Genomic DNA, 22,421 nt, shown 5'->3' with positions numbered 1-22,421 from the left:
CGGACAGGCGAGCAAACCCCAGCTGCATGGGTTCACCCCCAGACAAGTCATCCCCAGGAGGCGTGGGAGGAGAGGGAGGCACGGGTGGGACAGCAAAGGTAGGCGCCAATCTGTTAGGAGGCCTCCGCAGACTCTCCTTAAAGGAAGGTCTCTCCCTGAGTCTGGTGTCAATCAATATCAGGAAAGAAATAAGAGACTCGAGCTCCACTGGTAGGTCCTTAGCTGCAACCTCATCCTTTAAGGCATCTGAGAGACCATGAGAGAAAGCAGCGACCAGAGCCTCATTATTCCAGCCCACCTCTGCTGCCAGGGTACGAAACTCAATGGCGTATTCAGCTACGGATCGTGAACCCTGTCTGATGGACATAAGGAGCTTCGCAGCAGAGGCAGCACGAGCCGGCACATCGAATACCTTCCGAAGAGAAGCAACAAAACCGGAAAATTCGGCAACCACCGGATTGTTGTTCTCCCATAAAGGGCTGGCCCAGGCCAAGGCCTTGTCCGAGAGCAGCGAGATTAAGAAGCCCACCTTTGATCTCTCAGTAGGAAAGGCATGTGGCAGCAACTCGAAATAAATGCCCACCTGGTTAAGGAAACCTCGGCACTGAGTTGGCTCTCCCCCAAAGCGCTGTGGAAGGGGGGCAGAACCGGACATACCCCGAAACACCGCAGGCGCAACAACAGGTGTCGGGGTAGACTCTGGCGCAACAACCGGAGCGGCAGTAGGAGCGGGCCCAGGAGCGACAACCGACCCATCGGCAACGGGAGCGAAATGAGCCGTGCGTTCAAGCAGGGTTTGCAACGCCACGGCGAACTGACCCAACAGGTGATCCTGCTGATCAAGTCTGGCAACCAGCGTGGGTAGTGAGGATGGCCCTGTACCGTCAGAATTCATGGCCTGTGGTACCATGCGTTCAAGCAGGGTTTGCAACGCCACCGCGAACCGACCCAACAGGTGATCCTGCTGATCAAGTCTGGCAACCAGCGTGGGTAGCGAGGATGGCCCTGTACCGTCAGAATTCATGGCTTGGTCCTAATGTCACGGAACCATGAACCAGACGTACAACAACAGATAAGTGAAAATAAGCAAGCTTTATTGAAAAACAAGCTATAAAGCAAAAGTCCAAACAGAAGGCGAAACCGATGCAGAGTCTTTGCGAAGCCAGGGATCAGGAACCAGCAGGGTAGTCAGACGAAGCCAGGATCAGGAACCAGCAGGGTAGTCAGACGAAGCCAGGATCAGGAACCAGCAGGGTAGTCAGACGAAGCCAGGAACAGGAACCAGAAGCAGCAGCAGTCTTAGAAGCATGTAAACACAGGAGGACCAAGCAGGGAACTGAAGCCACAGAACTCCTATATATATGAGCTAGGCATCCAGCTCCTCCCAGTGGGAAGGAGGAGCCGCAGGGTGGGAGGCTACAAGAAACCCAGAAACCAAGATGGCCGCCAGCACATGTCAAACGAAGGAGAACAGCAAGAAGGTAAGACCATGACACCTATATCAGAATCCCCAATAAAGTCCCCTCTTACTTCAGAGGGCTGGATAAAATCTTGCAGTGGGCTCGATTTGGCCTGCGGGCCGCAGTTTGGAGACCCCTGCTTTAAAGTGACTTTTCGCCCCCCAAAAAAAAATGTAAAAAAGCCCCTTGAATGCTTACCTTTCACAGGCTGTGATTCCTAACCCAACTGTGTTTAAGCACTACAGTTTCTGCCAGAATATTAACATCCACACACACTTCTAGGAATGTTGGATGCCTGGTCCCATACTGCACTCAATGGTTTCTACCTTTGGTTCCTACAAGACTGCTATGTTCTGTAGTGATGTAGAACCAGCAGATGGAACCACAGTGCATAATAGAGGAGTGTTGAATGCTGAGGATTCTACCAGAGGCTATAGCACTTGAAAACAGCCAAGTTCAGACTTGTGTGGAGCTTTTATTGCAGTTTCTATTTTAAGTGACAGAGGGACTTTATGATTTCACAAAGTTAAAGGATGGTGGGGTCTAATAGAAACACATAAGAATTTTGCAGCGCTCATCAACGTGAAATCCAAAAATTAAAATTCATAGAATAAAATCCATAAATAAAAGTCCAAATATCCGTAAAAAAATTAATATGGAGTCATATGGGTGGAAATCCAAGTGAGTACCTGAAGTCACAACTGTTCCAAAGTGGATTTGGGCTCCTCCCAAAAGTTACAACCGCGGACAAACATGAAAGGGAAATAGTGAACACATCATGGTGCAGTACCAAAAATTGTGGTGGTAGTAGAAACAGAGGCAGGGCAGCACCCGTAGTGAAAGAACCAGTGCTGTATTTTGGCCTAGGCCGACAAAGCCCAGGCCTAGGGCAGCACTTTGCAGGGGGGCAGCAAAAAAGCTGCCCCCCCTCCACCTGAGACCCTATTGGCCACCGGTGCTAGAGCTGCCTCTCTCACCCCCCTCCTCACTTTCTCCCCCCCTCTCTCTCATGCTCTCATTCCCCCTCTCTCTCATCTCCTCTCTCTCATCCCCCTCTCTCTCTCTTTCACCCCCCTCTCTCTATCTCCTCCCCTCTCTCTATCTCACCCCCTCTCTCTCTCTCACCTCCCCCTCTCTCTCACCATCTCTCTCTCTCTCACCCCCCTCTCTCTCTCTCATCCCCTCTCTTTCTCCCTCTCTCTCCCACTCCCCCTCACCCCCCTTCTCTCTCACCCCTCTCTCTCTCACCTCCCACCCCCTCTCACCCCCCTCCACTCGTGAGATCCCAGGGGTTCATGCTGGGACTTGTAGTCCTTAAATTTTGGAGGGAGTCACATCCGTTAAAAAGGAAGGAGTGGGGCAAATTTACATAGGAGGGGGAGGGGGGACGCATTTAGTCTTACCTAGGGCAGCACAAAACCAAAATACACCACTGGAAAGAACATATGCTTAAGTGTGTTCAACTCCTTCACCCCTCATGCAATGCAAACTCACCAGATAATGGAGAATAATGGCGCTTTTCCACTGCATGGAACGGATCGGTTTGGCTCGGTTTGGCGCTTTTCCACTGCATGGTACCACATGGTACGTGTTAGAACAGTTTGGTACGGTTTGGTACAGCGGTGCTTTTCCACTACATGGTACGAGTCAGTACGGCTCGTTTAAACAGTACCACCTCAGTTGGGGTTCCAAGCAGGCCATACCTATACCATATCCCACAATCCTTTGCATGCAGCCTTGATTGTTTGTCACTACTAGCCCCTGATTGGTCAGAAAATTGTTGTAATCCCACCTACTTACTACTTTAGTGGAAAAGCAAGCCGAGCCGAGTAGAGCCTATATAGTGCCGAAAGGTGCCGACTCGTATCAAGCAGTGGAAAAGCAAACTGAGCCGAGCAGGGCCAAGCAGTGCCGAGTGGAGCTGAGGCGGTACTTGCAGTGGAAAAGTGCCATAAGCCCTCTTTAAGTCTCCAATGTTGTTCAGTGTGAGAAATCCAGCATAAATTCAGCATAATGGTCCATCCATCTCAGTTCAGGTCAGAATCACCCATTTGTCCCTGGATATAGGTCAAATCCATGCCATCAGTGTATATAAAGAAAATACATTTATTGTACAAGTAGTAGGCACATAAATAAAATAAAGTAGCCACTCACATCTAAAATCAGTCTGTCGCTCCGAACAACATAAGTAGCATCTTGATCGTCTGTGCGTGGCCCTGAAAGGAAGGGTAAACAAGGCTTTGTATAGAGCAGTGGTTCTCAATTCCGGTCCTCGGGACCCACCAACAGGCCAGGTTTGCAAGATAACTAAATTACATCACAGGTGATCTCATTTGCTGCTCAGTGATTGCAGTATTCTAGTCTGCATCCCCCAAGGTAATACTTAAAATCTGGCCTGTTAGTGGGTCCCGAGGACCGGAATTGAGAACCACTGGTATAGAGGATACGTTCCGTGCTATTAAGGCTTGACCATTAATTTGGTCAGGGCCATTGACAACATCTCCCTATACAGACAACATTCAAGGCTTGTGATAAATTGGACTAAATTGCAATTTCTCCCCAATGGTCCGTCCTTAAAAAAAAAAAAAAAAAAAAAAAAGAAAGGGCTTGCATTAGTCTGATCACCAAGTGTTGGGTATCTAGAGATGACAGTGAGTAAGACATGCCCGGAGCTTGAAGGAAATGATAAACATAGGGCATACATGACAGGGTGGAAGTAAAACCTGGCAGTAGGGGGTTAAATTAGTTGTTGGGATATGAGAGGTCAGGACACTTACCTTATTGGAAGAGCAGACGAGGTGATGGGGAGGAGATGGAGAGAAAGTAGTTGGAGAGGGAAGAGTGAAGGGGCTTCACTTGCAGCCTTGAGATCATAGGAGAAATGTCCCTCCCGCCCGCTCTGGTGATGACATTTTCTGTTGTTCTGCTAAGGAGGTTGGTGGTTGGGGTCCTTGACGAGGGTCCAAAACATGGTGTCCAACGATAAAATGGTGGGACCCATCTCAGGTATGGAGTCCTATGGTTGGTCTTGTTCAGTCTAGACTGACCTGGTAGTTTAAGGTGGTAGGGGTCTGTGGTCAGTTAGGATAGTCCTTGAGGCGGTGTTTTGGCAGCTGGGGACAGAACCTAACCTAATAGTACCACAGACTCCAAAGTTGTGGGAGATAGTATTGTCAAGGATCTGCAACCCTTCTTTGACCTGGATTGGTTTGACTGTTTTATCTTTTTTTCTGTTATGTATAGTTTTATTTAATAAAAGGCCAAACCCACCATTTAATCCCAATGCTGAGTTAGTGTTGTCATTTAAAGTTAAAGGGGGCTGGTGTTGGGTACTGATCCAGGTAATATAGTTAAACTGGTGGGATCTGAAATACCCTAGTCATAAAATTGGAGATGAATTCCCAGGATAATAGGAGCAATTGTTAAAACTATCTAAGAGGGACATTTGGGGTCTGGTTGATGATAACTAAAGTGGACCTAAACTCAAAATGTGAAGATTTGTTATACGAGAGGCGTTCAAGTCAAACCGAGACTTCTAATTTTACAGGTATATAACAAAAGATGCTAGCGTGGCTGTACTACACGCAGTAGTAAGTGGAAAGTGTGTTTTATTACTGATAGGCAGCACACATTTCGCAGGCCAGTCCGGAGACTGTTAATCAAGATGGCAGACAACAGTGTTAGTGCGTGCATGGGATAGTGTGTGGTAATGAAGTTTCCTGTGAACGAAGGCGTAAAACCCGTGGATATTCACAGAAGACTCCAAGCACAGTACGATGATGAAATGCTCAGCCACAGTAAGACATTTGAATTGTTTAAACATTTAAAACATGACCGTACATCCATCAGTGAAGATCCCGGCTCTGGTGGTTCCCAGCCCACAGCAGTCATTCCTGTGAACATTTAGCGCATGGAACACCTAGTCCTGAATAATCAACGCATATCCTGTCATTTTTCTGAATCTTCCTGATGACGAAGTGAAGCAGGCTGTCTTAGGATGGTTCAGGCGTACTGACCGATCTTTCTATGCCGAATCCTGGCATTAGTTAAACACTGGGATAAGTGCATACATGTAGCAGGGGAGTATGTTGAAAAACAAATGCAGTTTTCACTCCTTGAAAAATGTTCTTTTATTATACAAACTCAAAAGTCCCGGTTTGACTCTAACACCTCTCATATTATAGAGAAAATTGGAAATGTTAACTGTGCATAAGCAGTACCTTAAAAACTTACCTTTTGACTTGAATTCCTCCAGAAAAATAGCAATGCATTCCTTGGTATGTGAAGGTGCCTAGGTACTCCTGTGCCTACAGCTTCATAGCTAAACTGTATATAGTATACAGTATATATGCAGTGCTAGTCTCAGAAGATTTGAAGAGAGATTTGATGTCACTGTTCTCCTTGCTGGAGGCTCTGACATGAGGAAGGAAAGCCCTGCTTATACAATGCAAAACAGGGCATGGTAAGTCGGTATTGGGCAAAAAACAGGTGCAGGGAGCAGGGCCATCTTACCGAATGGGCACGCTGGGCAGTTGCCCAGGGGCCCCACTTGCCTGGGGGGCCCCACCTGCCCTGCGACCCAGCCCCAGCATTAGTCCCGATTCCTGTGTGTATCCTGCGGCCAAACTTAGCAGGGGGCAAGCGCCTCTCGGCCCTGAGCTGCTGTCAGGCCACTTGGGCCATAGAGGAGGAGCCCACAACTGCAGGAATGCCGGTCTGCCTCCACAGGAACAGGCGCACACAGGACAGTCAAGTGTGATTACCGTCCCTGTGTGTGATCACCGGACCCAGCCGCCCAACTTAGAAGCTGGTATTAGCTTGGCACTGCTGTACCAATAAATATTGCCTTATTGATAATTAGCATTTTATTCTGGTGGGTGATTGTGTAGGCGGGGCCCCGATGCACTGCATTGCCCAGGGCCCTTTAATGCTCTTAAGATGGCACTGGCAGGGAGACTACTGATCCTTTGCCTTCTGCCTGAACTACTTGAGCAGAGCTTCCAGAGTTCAGTTCCTCTTTAACAGAATGTATTTAGCAAGGTTTTATATGATGGTCCATGTTATATTGTCACAATTTATATGGCACAAAAATAGTTCAGGAATTGAAATCCAATTGACTAAAGAAAACTATATATACAGTAGTTAACCTGGAGGGGGTGATTTATCTTATTCTAAGTAAATGTGTAGTTTTGACAGCCCAAAATAATTATGTTGGTGAATATTTGTCTAACTTTATTTGTCAGTTCCCCAACAGTTGTGCTAACCGCTGGCTGACTTTTTTTTCTAGACTGGAACCAGACTAGCTATGGCTTACCCTCACCATATAAGAGGAATGAGTCAAACATGATTCTTCCTCTGGTATTGCAGTACCTCTGCCCAGCGTATGTGTCAGTGGCGGGGTTGGGAGCCATTGCAGCAGCTGTGATGTCCTCTGCAGACTCCTCTCTCCTGTCTGCCAGTTCCATGTTTGCCTACAACATCTACAAGAAGATGCTAAGGAAAACGGTGAGCTGAATTCTTACTTTCTAAAAAAAAAAAAAATGACTTTAGCAACACAATCACAAACACACATCAAGCAACCTAGTAGAAACTTTGTGTTTTACATAGAAAATGTTATACGGGTTTTATACACTGCTCAAAAAAAATGAAAGGAACACCTTGAAAACATCAGATCTCCATGGGGAAAAATATCATGCTGGATATCTGGGTAGTGTGTTAGGAATGAAAGGATGCCACATCATTTGACGGAAATGAAAATTATCACCCTACAGAGGGCTGAAATCAAAGACTCTCTGAAAATCAAGGTGAAAAAATTATGCAGCAGGCTAGTCCATTTTGCTAAAATTTCTTTGCAGCAGCTCAAAATGGTACTCAGTAGTTTGTATGGGCCCCATGTGCTTGTATTCATAATGGACAATGTCGGGGCATGTTCCTAATGAGACGACGGATGGTGCCTTGGGGTATTTCCTCCCAGATCTGGACCAGGGCATCACTGAGCTCTTGACCAGTGGCGGCCGGCCCATAGGGGGCGCAGGGGCGCCGCCCCCCCCCCCCCCCAAAAAAAGAAAAAGAAAAAAAAAAGATTTAAAAAAAAAAAAAAAAAATTTTTGCCCACAAGGGGCGCCCGTCTCATTGGTGCCTATGGGGGTGGGGTTTTCCACCCGCAGAGGCGCCGATAGACGGCCTTCTGGGGCGTAACTGTAGCGCAGAGCTCTGCGCTCCACCACCCCTCTTTCGGCGTCCGCCGCATTGGTGCCGATGGGGGGTGGGGTTTTCCACCAGCAGAGGCGCCAATTGGCGGCCTTCTGGGGCGTAACTGTAGCGCAGAAAAATGCGCTACACCACCCCCTTTTGTGATGTCTTGGATCATGATTGGTCCAGACTCCAGCCTGGACCAATCATGATTCAGGACATCCATGGTGACCTCGTTGGGGGCGGTGCCGGTGCGTGCATCAGTCACTCACCGTCACCGCCCGGTCACTTTCCCGCCGCAGCCCGCGAAGAAGAGGAGTCGCGAGGAGGGGAGAAGCCGCCGCCAGGAGCCGAGCAGAAGAGGACGGACATCAGAGTCGCGAGGAGGGGAGAAGCCGCCGCCGGGAGCCGAGCCGTCGCCAGGTAAGTGCCTATTCCACCACCTGCGCCATGCCTGTGCCATGCCTATTCCACCACCTGCGCCATGCCTGTGCCATGCCTATTCCACCACCTGCGCCATGCCTGTGCCATGCCTATTCCACCACCTGCGCCATGCCTGTGCCATCTGTGCCATGCCTATTCCACCACCTGTGCCATGACCTTACCACCACCTGTGCCATGACCTTACCACCACCTGTGCCATGACCTTACCATCACCTGTGCCATGCCTGTACCATCTGTGCCATGCCTATTCCACCACCTGCGCCATGCCTGTGCCATGCCCATTCCACCACCAGCGCCATGCCTGTGCCATGCCTATTCCACCACCTGCGCCATGCCTGTGCCATGCCTATTCCACCACCTGCGCCATGCCTGTACCATCTGTGCCATGCCTATTCCACCACCTGTGCCATGACCTTACCATCACCTGTGCCATGACCTTACCATCACCTGTGCCATGCCTGTACCATCTGTGCCATGCCTATTCCACCACCTGCGCCATGCCTGTGCCATGCCTATTCCACCACCTGCGCCATGCCTGTGCCATGCCTATTCCACCACCTGCGCCATGCCTGTACCATCTGTGCCATGCCTATTCCACCACCTGTGCCATGACCTTACCACCACCTGTGCCATGACCTTACCATCACCTGTGCCATGCCTGTACCATCTGTGCCATGCCTATTTCACCACCTGTGCCATGCCTGTACCATCTGTGCCATGCCTATTCCACCACCTGCGCCATGCCTGTGCCATGCCCATTCCACCACCAGCGCCATGCCTGTGCCATGCCTATTCCACCACCTGCGCCATGCCTGTGCCATGCCTATTCCACCACCTGTGCCATGACCTTACCATCACCTGTGCCATGCCTATTCCATCACCTGTGCCATGCCTGTACCATCTGTGCCATGCCTATTCCATCACCTGCGCCATGCCTGTACCATCTGCGCCATGCCTATTCCACCACCTGTGCCATGCCTGTACCATCTGTGCCATGCCTATTCCACCACCTGCGCCATGCCTGTGCCATGCCTATTCCACCACCTGCGCCATGCCTGTACCATCTGTGCCATGCCTATTCCATCACCTGTGCCAAGCCTGTGCCATGCCTATTCCACCACCTGTGCCATGCCTGTACCATCTGTGCCATGCCTATTCCACCACCTGCGCCATGCCTGTGCCATGCCTATTCCACCACCTGCGCCATGCCTGTACCATCTGTGCCATGCCTATTACATCACCTGTGCCATGCCTGTGCCATGCCTATTCCACCACCTGCGCCATGCCTGTACCATCTGTGCCATGCCTATTCCACCACCTGTGCCATGACCTTACCATCACCTGTGCCATGACCTTACCATCACCTGTGCCATGCCTGTACCATCTGTGCCATGCCTATTCCATCACCTGCGCCATGCCTGTACCATCTGCGGCATGCCTATTCCATCACCTGTGCCATGCCTATTCCATCACCTGTGCCATGCCTATTCAATCACCTGCGCCATGCCTGTACCATCTGTGCCATGCCTATTCCACCACCTGTGCCATGACCTTACCATCACCTGTGCCATGCCTATTCCATCACCTGTGCCATGCCTGTAACATCTGTGCCATGCCTATTCCATCACCTGCGCCATGCCTGTACCATCTGCGGCATGCCTATTCCACCACCTGTGCCATGCCTGTACCATCTGTGCCATGCCTATTCCACCACCTGCGCCATGCCTGTGCCATGCCTATTCCACCACCTGCGCCATGCCTGTACCATCTGTGCCATGCCTATTCCATCACCTGTGCCATGCCTATTCCACCACCTGCGCCATGCCTGTACCATCTGTGCCATGCCTATTCCATCACCTGTGCCATGCCTATTCCACCACCTGCGCCATGCCTGTACCATCTGTGCCATGCCTATTCCACCACCTGTGCCATGACCTTACCATCACCTGTGCCATGCCTGTACCATCTGTGCCATGCCTATTCCACCACCTGCGCCATGCCTATTCCACCACCTGTGCCATGGCCTTACCATCACCTGTGCCATGCCTATTCCATCACCTGCCCCATGCCTGTACCATCTGTGCCATGCCTATTCCACCACCTGTGCCATGACCTTACCATCACCTGTGCCATGCCTGTACCATCTGTGCCATGCCTATTCCACCACCTGCGCCATGCCTATTCCACCACCTGTGCCATGACCTTACCATCACCTGTGCCATGCCTATTCCATCACCTGCGCCATGCCTGTACCATCTGTGCCATGCCTATTCCACCACCTGTGCCATGACCTTACCATCACCTGTGCCATGCCTATTCCATCACCTGTGCCATGCCTATTCCACCACCTGTGCCATGACCTTACCATCACCTGTGCCATGCCTATTCCATCACCTGTGCCATGCCTATTCCATCACCTGCGCCATGCCTGTACCATCTGTGCCATGCCAATTCCACCACCTGTGCCATGACCTTACCATCACCTGTGCCATGCCTATTCCATCACCTGTGCCATGCCTGTACCATCTGTTCCATGCCTATTCCATCACCTGCGCCATGCCTGTACCATCTGTGCCATGCCTATTCCACCACCTGTGCCATGACCTTACCATCACCTGTGCCATGCCTATTCCATCACCTGTGCCATGCCTGTACCATCTGTTCCATGCCTATTCCATCACCTGCGCCATGCCTGTACCATCTGTGCCATGCCTATTCCACCACCTGTGCCATGCCTGTACCATCTGTGCCATGCCTATTCCATCACCTGTGCCATGCCTATACCATCTGTGCCATGCCTATTCCACCACCTGCGCCATGCCTGTGCCATGCCTATTCCACCACCTGCGCCATGCCTGTACCATCTGTGCCATGCCTATTCCACCACCTGTGCCATGCCTGTACCATCTGTGCCATGCCTATTCCATCACCTGTGCCATGCCTATACCATCTGTGCCATGCCTATTCCATCACCTGTGCCATGCCTGTACCATCTGTGCCCTGCCTGTACCATCACCTGTGCCATGCCTGTACCATCACCTGTGCCATGCCTGTACCATCTGTGCCATGCCTATTCCATCACCTGTGCCATGCCTATACCATCTGTGCCATGCCTATTCCATCACCTGTGCCATGCCTGTACCATCACCTGTGCAATGCCTGTACCATCACCTGTGCAATGCCTATTTCATCACCTGTGCCATGCCTGTACCATCACCTGTGCCATGCCTGTACCATCTGTGCCATGCCTATTCCATCACCTGTGCCATGCCTATACCATCTGTGCCATGCCTATTCCATCACCTGTGCCATGCCTGTACCATCACCTGTGCAATGCCTATTCCATCACCTGCGCCATGCCTATACCATCACCTGTGCCATGCCTATACCATCACCTGTGCCATGCCTATACCATCACCTGTGCCATGCCTATTCTACCACCTGTTCCATGCCTATACCATCTGTGCCATGCCTATTCCATCACCTGTGCCATGCCTGTACCATCTGTGCCATGCCTATACCATCACATGTGCCATGCCTGTACCATGACCTCAAAGTCATGCAATTTTTTTACCTCGTTTTTTGCCGCGAAGCAATACCTATTACATTTTTGTTTTTGCGCCCCCCCAAAAATTTTGAGCACCAGCCGCCACTGCTCTTGACCAGACTGAGGTGCAACCTGGCGGTGTCAGATGGACCGAAACATAATGTCCCAGAGGTGTTCTATTGGATTTAGGTCAGGAGAGTGTGGGGGCCATTCAATGGTATCAATTCCTTCAAGCTCCAAGAACTGGCTGCATACTCTCGCCACATGAGGCGGGCATTGTTATGCACCAGGAGGAACCCAGGACATACTGCACCAGCGTAGGGTCTGACAATGGTTCCAAGGATTTTTTCCCGATACTTAATGGCAGTCAGGGTGCCATTATCTAGCCTTTAGAGGTCTGTGCATCCCTCCATGGATATGCCTCCCCAGACCATCACTGACCCACAACCAAACGGGTCATGCAGAACAATGTTTCAGGCAGCATAATGTTCTCCACTTCTTTTCCAGACCCTTTCATGTCTGTCACATGTGCTCAGGGTGAACCTGCTCTCATCTGTGAAAAGCACAGGGTGCCAGTTGCCTGCCAATTCTGGTGTTCAATGGCAAATGCCAATCGAGCTCCAAGATGCCAGGCAGTGAGCTCAGGGCCCACTAGAGGATGTTGGGCCCTCAGGCCACCCTCATGAAGTCTGTTTCTGATTGTTTGGTCAGAGACATTCACATCAGTGGCCTGCTGAAGGTCATTTTGTAAGGCTCTATGCACGAAGGATTAGGATGAGCACTGCCAAAGGAACAGATACCAGTCCTGCTGATGGGTTATGGACCTTCTACGGCCCTGTCCAGCTCTCCTAGAGAAACTGCCTGTCTCCTGGAAACTCCTCCATGCTCTTGAGACTGTGCTGGGAGACACAGCAAACCTTCTGGCAATAGCATGTTGATTGATGTGCCATCCTGGAGGAGTTGGACTCCCTGCGCAACCTCTATAGGGTCCAGATATCACCTTTTGCTACTAGTAGTGACACTGACCCTAGCCAAATGCAAAAATAGTGAAAAACAATCAGAAAAGATGAGTAGGGAACAAAATGTCAGTGGCCTCCACCTGTAAAACCATTCCTATTTTGGAGGTCGTTTCATTGTTGCCCATTTAGTGCACCTGTTTTTAATTTCATTAACACCAAAGCAGCTGAAACTGATTAACAACCCCCTCTGCTACTTAACTGACCAGATCAATATCCCAGGCGTTCAATTGACTTGATGCTATATTCTGATGAAAAAGTGTTTATTAAATTTTTTGAGCAGTGTGTGTACCCTGCTTGAAAAGTATAACTCAGAAGGGACCAAAGGAACCAAAAAGCACTCAACTGAACCAGTGCTTAGTACAGTAGAGCCTTACTAAAACATGGTATTTCCATCTCGCATTCCATCACATTTCCAAAAAGAAGACAGGTTATTCCTCCTTTTAGGACAATGGTTGGGGCCATGAAAATTATTACTTTTTCAAGTTTTACTATTTTGTCACCAATCCTGCACCATAGAAGCCACTGTTTCCATTTTCCATGCATTGATGATGGCCAACAAGCCTGAAACAGCTGTATGCAGTTTGAAATAAATGGTTCTACAGTATTGGGCTGAATCTGACAGCAACCCTGGATGCACAGTTAGGTTAAAAAGAAATGGCTCAGCTCACTCTACGATGCCAGCTCCTGGTGCTGAGAGTGTTTTTATCCTAAGGGCCTCTTCAAACTAACTCTAACACCAACCCATCCTGTAACTTTAACAGTAACCGTTCCTCATACTAACACTAACCCTTGCTCAAACTAACCCCAACACCAATCCTCCCTGCAACCCAGTGGCGTATCATCCACGTGCAGGTAGTTCCCTGCACACGAGCCCCTAATCGGGGGGGGGGGGGCACTGTGACCCACCCTGCACCCATGGATGATCACCTGGTTGACAGTCAGGGATGATCGGTGCAACAGTTGCTAGCACCGAACTCCCTGTATGGCTTTTAAGCTGACAGCCGCTTCTCCTACTCTCCCTCCCATGGCTGTCAGCTGAAAAACCATACAGGGAGATTGGCGCTAGCAACTGTCCTCACTGCCATACCGATCATCCCCGACTGTCCCCGTGTCCTCCTCATCCGGCAGCCCTCCATGTCCTCTTCTGGCCGCCATGTCCTCCTCCTTCTCTGGCTGCCATGTCCTCCTCCTCCCATGTAAACTGTGTTTACTGTGCCTCAGTTTATGAATAAGCAGGAGCCTCTGAAACCTGTCCATTCATTTTCAATGCTGAGGCTGCTGAGAAAGGGACTGAGGAATCCCTGCCCTCAGTCCCTTTCTCTGTCTCAAAGGGGAGATGTCAGGGGTCTGATATCTCACCAAAGCCCACCGACAGGGCTGATGAAAAAAAAAAAAATAAAAAAAAAAAATGAAATGTAAGAAACTGTAAAAAAAAAATATAAAAAATAAAAATGTAAAAAAAATAAAATGAAACACATACTTACACCATTCCCCCCCCCCCCAGCTTTACCAACACTGTTCACTGCCCCAACCCACTCCCCCCAAAAAGCATTGTTAAAAAAATTAAAAACAAATTAAATTGTAAAAAAATAAATACATAAAAATTAAAAACTACTAAAACCATCCACTGCTCTATTGAAACTGTCCACTGCCCTACTGACACCATCCATACACTCCGCACTCCTCTCCTGTACATACTATCCACCGCCATACACTCCACTCCACACTCCTCTCCTGCACATACTACCCAGCGCCTTACACACTGTACAATCCCTAATTAATATTACTGCATTCTGCACTATGTAAGGCATCGCAGACTCTATTAAACCACACTCTCTTTAAGCCACACCCAATATTTAGCACAATTTAAGCCACGTCCACAATTCACCGTGGCACCACTTTTTTTTTTCCTAGGGCCCACTTTTTATCTTGCACAAAGGCCCACTGATTTCATCATACGCCCCTGCTGTAACCCTAATAACCCATTCCTCATACTAACACTAACCCTTGATCAAACTAACCCTAACACCAACCCACTCTGTAACCCTAATAGTAACAATTACTAATACTTACACTAATCCTTGCTTAAACGAACCCTACCACCAATACTCCCTGTACCCTAATAGTAACTGTTTCTCATACTAGCACTAACCATTGCTCAAACTAACCCTAACACCAATCCTCCCTGTAACCCTAATAGTAACTGTTCCTCATAGTACCACTAACCCTTGCTCAAACTAACCTTACCACCAATCCTCCCCGTAACCCTTAGGCTACATTCACACCTGAGCGTAGCGTTTTCTACCGCGATTTTACCGCGATTTTTACCGCGATTTACAGGTGTTTTTACAGGCGTTTTTTGTGCAGGCGTTTTTAGATTGAATAGAGACCAATGGAAAACGCCTGTAATCTGCCCAAAAAGAAGCTCATGTACTTTTTTGAGCGTTGAGCGTTTTGCTCACAGCATCAAAACGCTCAGATGTGAACAGGGGCCATTGAAATCAATAGGATTTGTCTTGTTGGGCGTTTTGAGAGCTGATCCTAGAGCAGAAAAACTCCCCAAAAACACCTACATGTGAGCCTAAAAGTAACTGTTCCTAATACTAACACTAACCCTTGTTCAAACTAACCTTACCACCAATCCTCCCTGTAACCCTAATAGTAACTGTTACTCATACTAACACTAACCCTTGCCGTAAACCACATTTCTGTCCTTTAGAAATTTGCATAGATTTTTTTTGTACCACTGCTTTTAAAATGTTCCCCTAACCCTTACACTAATTCTCCCTTTAAATCTGACACAAACACTATCACTGCAGCTCTAACCCCAAACTTCACAATAACCCTCACCGTAACCCTAACACCAAACCTCACACTAACCCTGTAACCCCATCCCTCATAGTAAGCCTCCCCAGCATTCCCTTGTTTCCATACTCACCTCTCTTATGCAGGGATCCTCAGTGATAAGGACTGAGCCTTCTGAAGACACCATATTATAGTGGGGGTAGTGGCGCGCTTTAGGAGTTAGATGTAAATAAATAGAATAAAACCACAATTAAAAATCAATCTGTGTTTAGTGTTGATAAATAGAATTATATGTGTCTATATGTGTTCATTTTGAAAGGTGTATATCTATTAAAACTGATTAAAAAAGGTGCTGCGTGCTTTAATTCTAGATGTGAATCAATATATAATATTGCAAATAAAAGTGCAATGTGCTTCCTGAAAAATATCCAATATATAAAAAAATCTTTAAACTTCTGTCTGATAAATATAAAAGTGCGCTGGCTTCAAAAAATGTCCAATACATAAAATCCTAAAACCTCTATCTGATGAATATTTTCTATAGAGTGAATAAATAATATAGTGACATATAGATAATGGTGCTCATCAAAAGGTGCCAGGTGTCTTCTAGAATCTCCTCATAAAAACCAAAAATGACCACAATAAAAATATAAAAGTACATATATTCCTAAAATTGTATCAAAATGAGTCCCAGACTGTTTCAAAGTTGAATTTGCAATCCTTTCTCTTGTTGTGGACGTGCTTGGTATAGATATAGTGACTTAATTTCCTCCACCTTGTGTGTCACTTCTAGGTGTGCAAAACTCTCACCTTAAGACCCAAGAATATACTATACGCCTGTGGTATATTTCTAGGATATTGGATGGTGCTGCTTTCTTTAAACGCTATCCACCTTTGCTCCGAGTTTCTAGCGTAGGTTCCAAATCGATCGGGGTCTCCTGGAATCCTATCCACTATTGACCAATTAAGTCCGCTTTCCTCGCACTATCCTCCTTTTTATCTCAAACAAATAGAGCCATCATGGTGCAGTATTATGAACTATTTATTCCCGCATATACAGAGATACACTTGCAATTAGTAGACTTGAATTCGGGATATACAGAAATGCAAACGCTGTGGAGATCGAGTTCCGTCCGATACATCACTTCCGGGTATAGAGCTCCTCCTACGCGTTACGTCACGAGGTCACGTGACTTCCTCAGGGAGTGGCTATAGCTGGATGTGACGCATTAATATACCGGAGAGACCGGAAATACATCGGCCGCCATTTTTAGAATTCTAATGTCCCGATTACTGGCGGAAGTGTTAATGCGGACATTTTACATTGTCTGCCCGCCGGGTAGTTACGAGTGATTGGCTATGCTTTTGTTAACCCTATCATTCGATCCTAATTCGTCTAGTAGACACCGGAAGTGAGGTGTACATCACTCTCGTCCAACAGTATATATGTCTTATTTCTTCTATACCTATATTCCATTAAAATCATATGGTAAAAATCACAATCCAAGTTTATTAAAAAACATATTAAAACATATTTAAGAGGATTAAAATTGTTCGCAAATGTGTATGTTCTATAAAGAAGAGAGGGTGTATATTCCGATGGATATATTTTGTCTATCTTTCATCTATTTTGCAGGATTGATTCTTCTATTTAACAGAACGGATTTTTCAGCCTATTAGTATATAGTACCGCTAAATGAGATGCTTAAAGCGGAGTCCCGGGCACAGATGTCATTTTTTAATAAACATACCCCCGGGACAGTCAGGGCTAGCACATTCCACAATGGCTAGCCTCTGATCTGTCCCGGTTCGCACTTACCTTTTAGAAGAAATATTTACTTAGAAAATTTCTTCCACAGCGTTTCCATCTCTCTTGTGGGCAACTGAAGCCGGCGCGGTCCTCTTCTGTGTCTTCTTCCGCGTCTTCTTGTCCCAGAATGCGCCGCACCGGCCCCTCTCGTCACTTCCGGCGCGGCGCCGCATTCCTAAACAGCTTCTGGGCATGCCCAGAAGCTGTTTAGCAGGGGAAAGCGGCGTCGCCCGGAAATGACGAGTGGGGCTGGTGCCGTCGCATTGATTCCTGGGAGCTGTGACGTTCAGCTCCCAGGAATCATAGCGAGGCAGGAAGTGACGGGGTGAGCCGCGGCTCCGAGGGAGGAAGTACTCTGAGGTGAGTATCTTCGATCTTCAATTGCAAAGTAAGTAAACAAAAAAAAAAAAATTAACTATCCAATTCCTTTTCAGGTGAGGCATTCCTAGCGGAGGGGCACAAAAAAAAATGTGTTTTTGTGCCCGGAACTCCGCTTTAAGCTGCAAGCAAAGAAAATTTCTAATCAAATGTTTAGACTTTTGTTTAAAGAAAAACTACTTTTGGTACCAGAAAACGTACTACCATCAGAAAACAGGCGTTGCGATGGGCGCAAAATTTGCGCCCAGCATTGCCAACATATTCATGGCCCAATGGGAAGAAGAAGCAATATACAAAGAGAAACCAACTGAATTAATTTTATATAATAGATTCATAGACGATGGCCTAATACTATGGGATAGACCAAAAGAAACATTAGAAGAATTTTTAAACAAACTAAGCAACAATGAGAAGAACATCAAACTAACGTGGCACATTAGTGAAAAAGAAGTTATGTACTTAGACCTCCTGATTATACAAGAAGATGGAAATATATACACCAAAACGCACTTTAAAGAGGTTGATCGCAATAGCTATCTACCTGTCAATAGCTGCCACCACAAAAACTGGATTTGGAATATACCAAAAGGACAATTATTAAGGTTGAAAAGAAATTGCATGAAAGACGAGGACTTTGAGGGGCAAGCAAAAATCCTGGGCCAGAGGTTTATAAACAAAGGATACGAACATCAATTCATTGAGAACAAGATTGCAGAAGTGAAAAAAACACAAAGAGTAGAATTATTAAAAAATAAAGAGAAAAAGAACACATTTACAGACAATCTACCAATAATACTAGAATATAATATGCAACATAAAGCAATAGAAAAAATAATAAAAAAGTACTGGCACATTCTAAAAGCGGACAAACATTTAAAAGGAAACATACCAGAAACACCAAAGTTTGTCTATAGAAAAGCGCCCACAATAAGGAACAAAATAGTCAAAACTGTTATTGACCCTCCAAAAAAGACATTCTCATTCTTTACCGGAAAGGGATTTTACCCTTGCAAAAGACGAAACATCCAAAGGAAAGGATCCATGAATTTAAAGCCACCAGCAATGGAAATAAGTATAAAATTAAAGATTTTATATGCTGCAATACGGAAGGAGCAGTATATGCCCTAGAATGCAGTTGTGGGCTGCAATATTTAGGTCGCACTAAGAGATTATTGAGAATAAGGATTAAGGAACATGTAAAAAATATTATAAAGGGTAGGGACAAACACAATGTCTCAAAGCATTTTGCAAAATATCATCAAAAAGATTAGACACAACTGAGATTTTGGGGTATAGAACCCTACAAAAAACATTGGCGAGGTAGCCATAAAGTTCGTACTTTAAGTAGATTGGAATCTCAATGGATTTTTAAGATGGACTCTTTTACCCCCAAAGGCCTGAACGTAGAGTTCGACCTGAACTGTTTTATCAGCGATTTCTAAAGCATTTGAAGTTTTAAAAATATTTTAAATAATTTTAATAAGGAGCACTTTATGTATATAGAACACTATATGTAAAAGATAAATATGCCCCCTGGATATATAGATTACAACATTGAATACAGCTATATATACCTGATGAGATACATATTATTTTTAAAAAACATTTAAGATTTATATTTTATATTTAGATAACATAGAACCCAATATATGGAACCCCTAACACCCTACATCTGAATTATTGGGTAAAGCAAATAGATAATATAGATAGGTCATTAAATCAATATTGGATCTATAAGAACTGAAATGACATCCAGATTTTATAAACTAAAAACTAAAAACTGAATCTTCCTACCCCGTACTAGCACTATATACTTATAGGCTGTAGAATTTACTCTGTGAAAAAGAAGCATCTCATTTAGCGGTACTATATACTAATAGGCTGAAAAATCCGTTCTGTTAAATAGAAGAATCAATCCTGCAAAATAGATGAAAGATAGACAAAATATATCCATCGGAATATACACCCTCTCTTCTTTATAGAACATACACATTTTAGAACAATTTTAATCCTCTTAAATATGTTTTAATATGTTTTTTAATAAACTTGGATTGTGATTTTTAGCATATGATTTTAATGGAATATAGGTATAGAAGAAATAAGACATATATACTGTTGGATGAGAGTGATGTACACCTCACTTCCGGTGTCTACTAGACGAATTAGGATCGAATGATAGGGTTAACAACAGCATAGCCAATCACTCGTAACTACCCGGCGGGCAGACAATGTAAAATGTCCGCATTAACACTTCCGCCAGTAATCGGGACATTAGAATTCTAAAAATGGCGGCCGATGTATTTCCGGTCTCTCCGGTATATTAATGCGTCACATCCAGCTATAGTCACTCCCTGAGGAAGTCACGTGACCTCGTGACGTAACGCGTAGGAGGAGCTCTATACCCGGAAGTGACGTATCGGACGGAACTCGATCTCCACAGCGTTTGCATTTCTGTATATCCCGAATTCAAGTCTACTAATTGTAAGTGTATCTCTGTATATGTGGGAATAAATAGTTCATAATACTGCACCATGATGGCTCTATTTGTTTGAGATAAAAAGGAGGATAGTGCGAGGAAAGCGGACTTAATTGGTCAATAGTGGATAGGATTCCAGGAGACCCCGATCGATTTGGAACCTACGCTAGAAACTCGGAGCAAAGGTGGATAGCGTTTAAAGAAAGCAGCACCAGCTAATATCCTAGAAATATACCACAGGCGTATAGTATATTCTTGGGTCTTAAGGTGAGAGTTTTGCACACCTAGAAGTGACACACAAGGTGGAGGAAATTAAGTCACTATATCTATACCAAGCACGTCCACAACAAGAGAAAGGATTGCAAATTCAACTTTGAAACAGTCTGGGACTCATTTTGATACAATTTTAGGAATATATGTACTTTTATATTTTTATTGTGGTCATTTTTGTTTTTTATGAGGAGATTCTAGAAGACACCTGGCACCTTTTGATGAGCACCATTATCTATATGTCACTATATTATTTATTCACTCTATAGAAAATATTCACTTGAGCACTTTGAGTATTTATTAAGAAGTTGATGGTTAATTTATTTACTGTCTGAAGATATAATCTTATGCCAGCGCACTTTAATATTCATCAGATAGAGGTTTTAAGATTTTATGTATTGGACATTTTTTGAAGCCAGCGCACTTTTATATTCATCAGACAGAAGTTTAAAGATTTTTTTATGTATTGGATATTTTTCAGGAAGCACATTGCACTTTTATTTGCAATATTATATATTGATTCACATCTAGAATTAAAGCACGCAGCACCTTTTTTAATCAGTTTTAATAGATATACACCTTTCAAAATGAACACATATAGACACATATAATTCTATTTATCAACACTAAACACAGATTGATTTTTAATTGTGGTTTTATTCTATTTATTTACATCTAACCCCTAAAGCGCGCCACTACCCCCACTATAATATCTATTTAACTGTCAAGTATCAGTATCAGTGGTGCAGCATTAGGGAGTTTCCACAACTCCCGACAGCGCAGGAATCACATACACCTGTTTGCTAGATTGCTTCTGAAGATACCAGTTCTGAATCCCCTGTTCCAAGTTATTCCATGTGATGCACTAAGCAGTGGTACCCACAAATAGATAGAATGAGATTGCAAGCCCAGACTGACAGACGTTGATTGGCATACACTAATAAACCCTAACGTGTGAACATGAATATTGATGAACATGTCCCTCATTTACTTTGCTCTACTTTTCCAGGCCTCTGATCGAGAAGTTCTGTGCGTCATGCGTCTATCCATGATCCTGCTGGGCTCAGCAGGTACAGCCTTGGCATTCCTCTCAAATTCCGTGTATGACCTTTGGTTCCTGAGTGGAGAGCTGGTGTACGCCCTTTTGTTCCCTCAGCTTTGCTGCGCCCTGTTCCTTCCCAGCACCAACACGTATGGATCTGTGGCCGGATTCTTCTTGGGATTTGTTCTTCGACTCCTGGGAGGAGAAAATTCCCTTAGAATTCCCCCGTTGCTCCATTACCCAGGATGCATCTTTGCAGATGGTGTCTACGTGCAGCTGTTTCCCTTTAAGACGTTTACCATGCTGGTCAGCCTGATCACCATCATCGTCACGTCTTATCTGGCCCAGTTTTTGTTCATGAAGAAAATAATTCCATGTAGATGGGACGTATGTAACGTGTTTCACAAAGAGCTGTCCCATCCAGCTCCACATGAACTGGAAGAGCGAGAGACTCTCCATAACACCTGAGGTCAGGCCCAAAAAGCTTTCAATGACTTTTACCAACTTTTTTTTCCCAAAAAAAAAAAAAAATACTTTATGCAATAATATTACTGCTATGTAAATACATTCAAAGTGATAATCGGCTCTATTAAGCAATATGATGCGCTATGCCTTAAACATTTTCACTTGTCTTTACAATGTAATACGATGTTTTAGTTACTGTATATGTATTGTGTCTCGTCTGGTTACAGTACACTAAATCTAAAAGGATATCAGTTTTTTTAAGAAAATGTATTAATTCATTAAAATAATATGTTATTATATTTGTATTACATAAATGGGAAACAATAATTTTATACCGTTTGTCTCTCTAACTATTCCTTTATATATGCATGCTTTGCTCCCTATATAGAATTATAAATACTTTAATATCCAGGGTAACACATCCTAGATCAAATGTACATACACTGACCAGCCATCATTTTTGTGACCACTGACAAAAGTGAATAGCATTAATTATCTTGTGACAATGGCACC

General features: G+C 45.5%; 1 protein-coding gene across 2 annotated transcripts in view; it reads left to right on the top strand.

The window, feature by feature from the left end:
- The window catches only part of LOC309546278 (high affinity choline transporter 1-like), a 90,040-nt gene extending 67,890 nt beyond the window's left edge, over positions 1-22,150 (top strand). For both annotated transcript variants that reach the window (XM_082245867.1, XM_082245866.1), the window contains 2 exons: positions 6,748-6,965; positions 21,411-22,150. In XM_082245867.1, the coding sequence (XP_082101993.1) occupies positions 6,748-6,965; positions 21,411-21,911 (719 nt within the window). In that variant the 3' untranslated portion in view covers positions 21,912-22,150. The remainder of the gene's footprint in view (positions 1-6,747; positions 6,966-21,410) is intronic.
- The last annotated feature ends 271 nt before the right edge of the window (positions 22,151-22,421 follow it).

The sequence above is a fragment of the Pelophylax lessonae genome (assembly GCF_965119305.1).
Source record: "Pelophylax lessonae genome assembly, chromosome: 2".
Lineage (NCBI taxonomy): Eukaryota > Metazoa > Chordata > Amphibia > Anura > Ranidae > Pelophylax > Pelophylax lessonae.
The sequence above is the reverse complement of the archived record's forward strand: the minus strand, read 5'-3'. Positions and strand labels throughout refer to the sequence as shown.